General features: G+C 41.8%; 1 protein-coding gene across 1 annotated transcript; it reads left to right on the top strand.

Annotated features, from left to right (window-relative positions):
- The first annotated feature begins 2,358 nt into the window (after positions 1–2,358).
- LOC145414550 (uncharacterized) lies at positions 2,359–5,709 on the top strand. The gene is made up of 2 exons (XM_080284070.1): positions 2,359–2,499; positions 5,164–5,709. Exons 1-2 carry the CDS (start codon positions 2,359–2,361, stop codon positions 5,707–5,709), a joined length of 687 nt encoding a protein of 228 aa, XP_080140196.1.
- The last annotated feature ends 498 nt before the right edge of the window (positions 5,710–6,207 follow it).

Below are 6,207 nucleotides of genomic sequence, written 5' to 3'. Positions count from 1 at the left end.
ACTCGGTCAGGCGGCCAATCAGCGCTCGGCTGGCGCTGACGTCACACGACCAATCACGGAGTGAAGCTTTTGTTGGCTGGGCGGAGCACTGGAGCCTGGGCTTTTTCAAATTTTCGAACATTTGCGGTGCACGATAGCAGGCATTTAGTGCATGATAAAGGTATTTGGGTAGTTTTATATATAGGCGTGATAGCGAGATACGCTATAGAGGAACTCGTGATAGCCGAGGGTTGAGTGTAGTTCTTTTTACGGGGTGGGGCACTAACCCACCAACAACCCTTTTAGTCGCCACGTACAAGCAGGGATACTGGGGGAGTATTCTTGAAACCTCCCTACCCCCAGGGGGTACAATACGCTGAAACCAGTGATGACAAATAGGGAGGTCATTAATACTAAATTTTTAAAAATTACTTACTGTCCTCCGAATAAAACAGGAAGCTTAATTTCTGATTCAGATAATGCTGAGGCTGAAGCTTCATTAATGTATCAGTATTTTTTAAAGTCAAAGGTTCATCGTATTACATTTAACCCTCTAATTACTTTTTATAAACGTATTTATAACTTATTCTGTGCAGGTGGTAGGTACTATACTTGCCGTGATGGGCGTGGCAGCTGCCGTGCCACTGTCACAGCTAAGGAGCGTGCCAAGCAACGATGCTGCCAAAACATTAACTAACATAATGCAAAGAACATCCCAGGTGGATCCCGCCATCACCACTGACGTAATCAACAAAGTTCTACCTGCTGTCACTGAAGCACTCACAAACACCAGCGGCACTCCCATGGAAAGATTTAACAAGATAACTCTGGCCTTCCTGCCTGTCGGACGTGCAGCCATCCAGGTACAGAGTAAGGCAAGGGCCGTCTATGACACCGAGAAATACACCAAGCAACAGCAGGCGGCCGAGGCTACCGTTCCAGTCCTCATGGATGCCATCAAAGCCTTTGTCGAGTTGTTCCCACAGCCCAACATCCCCACCAACTTCACCACTCCAATCGACCTCACCAATGTTCCAACCTTCGACAGCCCACTAGTTCCCAACACCGTTATCAAAGGCCAAAAGATTCCTGCCACAGAATTTGTTCCTGAGATCGTCATTCCTGATATCGTCATCCAGTAAATTAGTCAATATGTATGCAAATAAAACGTATGAGAATAATTTACCTTATTGTACATACTCCTGTGCAGTGCATTTATGTACTATAATGCTTTCATCTAAACTGTCACACGCCAAACAGCTGAAGTTATAATGAACAGTATGTTTGAAATTCGTTTATAATTACACACAAATTAAGTACTTTTATTAATATCTTTTTAAACTCTTTTCCATCTCAACAATGTTTTAACCAGATATCCTTGACTTATCTTTATTGTGACTACTTAGACAGCAGAAGACGTCTTGTGAAAAGACAAGTGCGAAAAACGGGTCAGGGAGGGTGGAACTGGCTGCAAGAAGAATCAGCAACGACGGTGATAAAAATAATTGATTTTCTTCGCCAAATTAGTTCTCCCAAATGGTAAATATATTTACTTAGCAACTACATAGAGTAAAGTAAAATAAAAAGAGATGTTGCTATATCAAAAGCTTATGAGCTGCAGGAGCTGAAAGGATGAGAAGCAGTAATCAGAGAAATAAAATTTCTCTCTCTCTCTCTCTCTCTCTCTCTCTCTCACACACACACACACACACACACACACATAGGTATATTAAACCCCCGATAGTCCACGGAAACTCTCCTGAAAGGGAAAAAAAAATAGTCTAGTCCAAGCGAGAAACAAAATCTGGGATCATCATATTTCAAGGTCCGAAGGAAGGTTGTTGCTGAAAATTTTCCCATAGTCCAGCCCCTCGAAAGTAGCCTAATGCATGATTCCCCTCCCCCCAACCCTCTCTCTCTCTCTCTCTCATGATATATATATCTGTATATCTATATCAATCTATCCATCCATCCATCTATGTATCTATCTATTTATCTATCAATCTAGAGAGAAAGAGAGATAGAGAGTGTGGGGGGATATATATGTGCGTATTTTTTTATTTACGGAAAGAGAAAGATAGACAGACAGTGGCAATGACTGTGGGTGAGGAAATATGAGTTGGAGACCAGGTTACCTGAACATAAGGCTACAGCTCAATGTGTGTGTGTGTGTGTGTGTGTGTGAGAAAGAGAGAGAGAGAGAGAGAGAGAGTCCAGGTCGGGAAATTCAGGATAGGTAACTAATACTTTTCTTGCCCAGACGTCAAACAAAAGCCTGCTCAGCCAACAAATCGCCTACAGCAATGGTCTACATCTTTCACACCTTCACTTCCTCTACTTATAATCATACGCCAAGGACAACCCCGGCAATGAATTAACATGTCTGGCATCCCTCTCCGGCCGCAACAACATATATATTGGCTTGCTGGCCCACGACACTCCATACATACCCCTACTCTCTACACCAGGCATCTATCCCTCAACACCCAGCGTCCCACACCCGCAGCCATGCAGTCTCAGGTGAGCATTTGCACAACATTTGTATCCCTAATCTTCAGATCGTATGAGCCTGATCAAACCGAGGACTTTTTTATTTCTGCTATCAGGCGATCTCACACAGTATGGTCAAACGTGAATATACTTCTACACTAATTTGGCCAAGATTTTGGCTTTATGATGCTTATTTCACATGGTTCAATGGCTGAAAAAGGCGATGATATGGCTCTACATTCTTTCCATTGCATTTCTTCAAGACTAACATCATACTCTAGAATTAATCTGGTATTACAACTTAGCACTGAAGACGGAGAGATGGCAAACTTGGGCCAAGTTAGAGTAGAAGCAGTGTCTCATATAAACCCATATCAACTAGTTTCTTTGTGAATGGAAGTCTGTATTCCATAAATGAAGTTTTTACATTAATTAACTCTTCGAATTCGAATGGCTTCTCAAATTCTTGTGTCAATATCCTGCGGGAAATAAATGAAGTCCTCAGCCAAGGTATCATGGTTAAGAGGCAGGCCGCAGACGTTTTGTTGTATTATGAAAAAAAAAAAAAAAAAAAAAAAAAAAAAGGCACCGTGACACGATTGTTTGACAAGGTTCACTAGAATAGGATAAGATCCAAAGTTGTTCATGTCTAGAATATTCTGCCTACTTTATAACAACGCTGTCATAGCATACTGCTGTCCAAACTGTGTAGTTAGCTTTTCATCACACATTTGCAAACATTCTCAATAAGGACATTTCCATTTATCAAACAATTTTCTTCACCATTCTCTCAAAAGAACGACAGTCTCTTGGTGGATAATATTTCAAAACAAAACTAGCCTGCATTTCCAGAGAATACAGAATGTATAACAGGCGCAAAACTACCTCATAGCCGGAGCTTCAGGGCCCTTCGGTTAATGTTTTTGGTGTACTGTGGTGTTAAAGGGTGATTTTGTGCGGTGAGAGAGGGTCGTTTGGTTCGAAATGGTGTGGCTTCCCTAAATTCGCTAAAACAAAATCTACGACGCTGAAGAACCTAGTGTATGAAAATTGTTAGTGACAGAGAGACAGACACAGCCGCTCCTAGCAACGCTCCCGCATCTAAATTTGAAATACCACCTTCATTACATTGCATCTATCTATCTATCTATCGCCAGACGCCATAATCCCGCAAGGGGTGGCCATTTGACTTTGAGTTATTTGTTTTATGGGGAGGGGCACTAATCCTCCACCAACCCACTTGTTGACACGTAGGGAGCACGTATGGTTTGGTTATATGGTTACCACCCAGCGTAGTAAATGGTTTCTTGGCTTACAAGAAACCATTTGGCTTGTCATTCAATGTAAAGCCACATGTAAAGGAAAGTAAAGCAATAAGAAGTGACAGGAAAGATGGGAGAAATATGAAGAGAGGAGGGCAGACACAGAAAAAGAATGATAAAGGCTAAGGAAGAAGTAGGCAGCTCTACATCAAGTGAGTGGATGATGGTCGCCACCACCTACCATTAAAAATTGAAAAAACAGACAGCTGTTGTATAATGCTATAGACTAGGTCAATTTGTTTTATTAATAATGAATCCACACAGTTTTTTATATTCGTGTATTGAATAAACTATTTTTATTTATTTATTTATTATTCGCTTTTTTAGTTACACTCAACCCTCGGCTATCACTCCCAATTGGTCCCGCTATGGCTGCGCTACAGTTGAAACAGTGATAGCCGAATTGAAGAATTTATGGTAATAATTCTAATTGGTGCAATGACGTCAATATTTACCCGTAAGATACCCTTTTTGTACCACATATTAATATATAATAGTCTAAAAATGAGCCTGTTTTATGATGTGATCACGATTCTTATAAATACACCTCACAGTTGATTCATCGATTTTATATTTCTTCCCCACACTTCGCTTGGTCTCACCATCCTCTATAAGTTTCACATTTCCAGGTTATCTGCATAACTTAGGTTCTTCCTCTTCTTTATCTCCCTGCCAGGTGCCGCAGCATTATGTCGGGTGATGGTAGGGGGACGGGGAGGGGGTACCATTGGCCATGGTTCTCGCTATTACTGTTCATTGTCTGAGGGCGCGCACTTGAATGGTTTGGCGGGCAGGAGACTCGGTCAGGCGGCCAATCAGCGCTCGGCTGGCGCTGACGTCACACGACCAATCACGGAGTGAAGCTTTTGTTGGCTGGGCGGAGCACTGGAGCCTGGGCTTTTTCAAATTTTCGAACATTTGCGGTGCACGATAGCAAGCATTTAGTGCATGATAAAGGTATTTGGGTAGTTTTATATATAGGCGTGATAGCGAGATACGCTATAGAGGAACTCGTGATAGCCGAGGGTTGAGTGTAGTTCTTTTTACGGGGTGGGGCACTAACCCACCAACAACCCTTTTAGTCGCCACGTACAAGCAGGGATACTGGGGGAGTATTCTTGAAACCTCCCTACCCCCAGGGGGTACAATACGCTGAAACCAGTGATGACAAATAGGGAGGTCATTAATACTAAATTTTTAAAAATTACTTACTGTCCTCCGAATAAAACAGGAAGCTTAATTTCTGATTCAGATAATGCTCACTTTTAAGCTTCATTAATGTATCAGTATTTTTTAAAGTCAAAGGTTCATCGTATTACATTTAACCCTCTAATTACTTTTTATAAACGTATTTATAACTTATTCTGTGCAGGTGGTAGGTACTATACTTGCCGTGATGGGCGTGGCAGCTGCCGTGCCACTGTCACAGCTAAGGAGCGTGCCAAGCAACGATGCTGCCAAAACATTAACTAACATAATGCAAAGAACATCCCAGGTGGATCCCGCCATCACCACTGACGTAATCAACAAAGTTCTACCTGCTGTCACTGAAGCACTCACAAACACCAGCGGCACTCCCATGGAAAGATTTAACAAGATAACTCTGGCCTTTCTGCCTGTCGGACGTGCAGCCATCCAGGTACAGAGTAAGGCAAGGGCCGTCTATGACACCGAGAAATACACCAAGCAACAGCAGGCGGCCGAGGCTACCGTTCCAGTCCTCATGGATGCCATCAAAGCCTTTGTCGAGTTGTTCCCACAGCCCAACATCCCCACCAACTTCACCACTCCAATCGACCTCACCAATGTTCCAACCTTCGACAGCCCACTAGTTCCCAACACCGTCATCAAAGGCCAAAAGATTCCTGCCACAGAATTTGTTCCTGAGATCGTCATTCCTGATATCGTCATCCAGTAAATTAGTCAATATGTATGCAAATAAAACGCATAAGAATAATTTACCTCATTGTACATACTCCTGTGCAGTGCATTTATGTACTATAATGCTTTCATCTAAACTGTCACACGCCAAACAGCTGAAGTTATAATGAACAGTATGTTTGAAATTCGTTTATAATTACACACAAATTATGTACTTTTATTAATATCTTTTTAAACTCTTTTCCATCTCAACAATGTTTTAACCAGATATCCTTGACTTATCTTTATTGTGACTACTTAGACAGCAGAAGACGTCTTGTGAAAAGACAAGTGCGAAAAACGGGTCAGGGAGGGTGGAACTGGCTGCAAGAATAATCAGCAACGACGGTGATAAAAATAATTGATTTTCTTCGCCAAATTAGTTCTCCCAAATGGTAAATATATTTACTTAGCAACTACATAGAGTAAAGTAAAATAAAAAGAGATGTTGCTATATCAAAAGCTTATGTGCTGCAGGAGCTGAAAGGATGAGAAG

Source organism: Coenobita brevimanus, chromosome 100 (assembly GCF_032717465.1).
Source record: "Coenobita brevimanus isolate Jiangsu-jjx chromosome 100, ASM3271746v2, whole genome shotgun sequence".
NCBI lineage: Eukaryota > Metazoa > Arthropoda > Malacostraca > Decapoda > Coenobitidae > Coenobita > Coenobita brevimanus.
The sequence above is the reverse complement of the archived record's forward strand: the minus strand, read 5'-3'. Positions and strand labels throughout refer to the sequence as shown.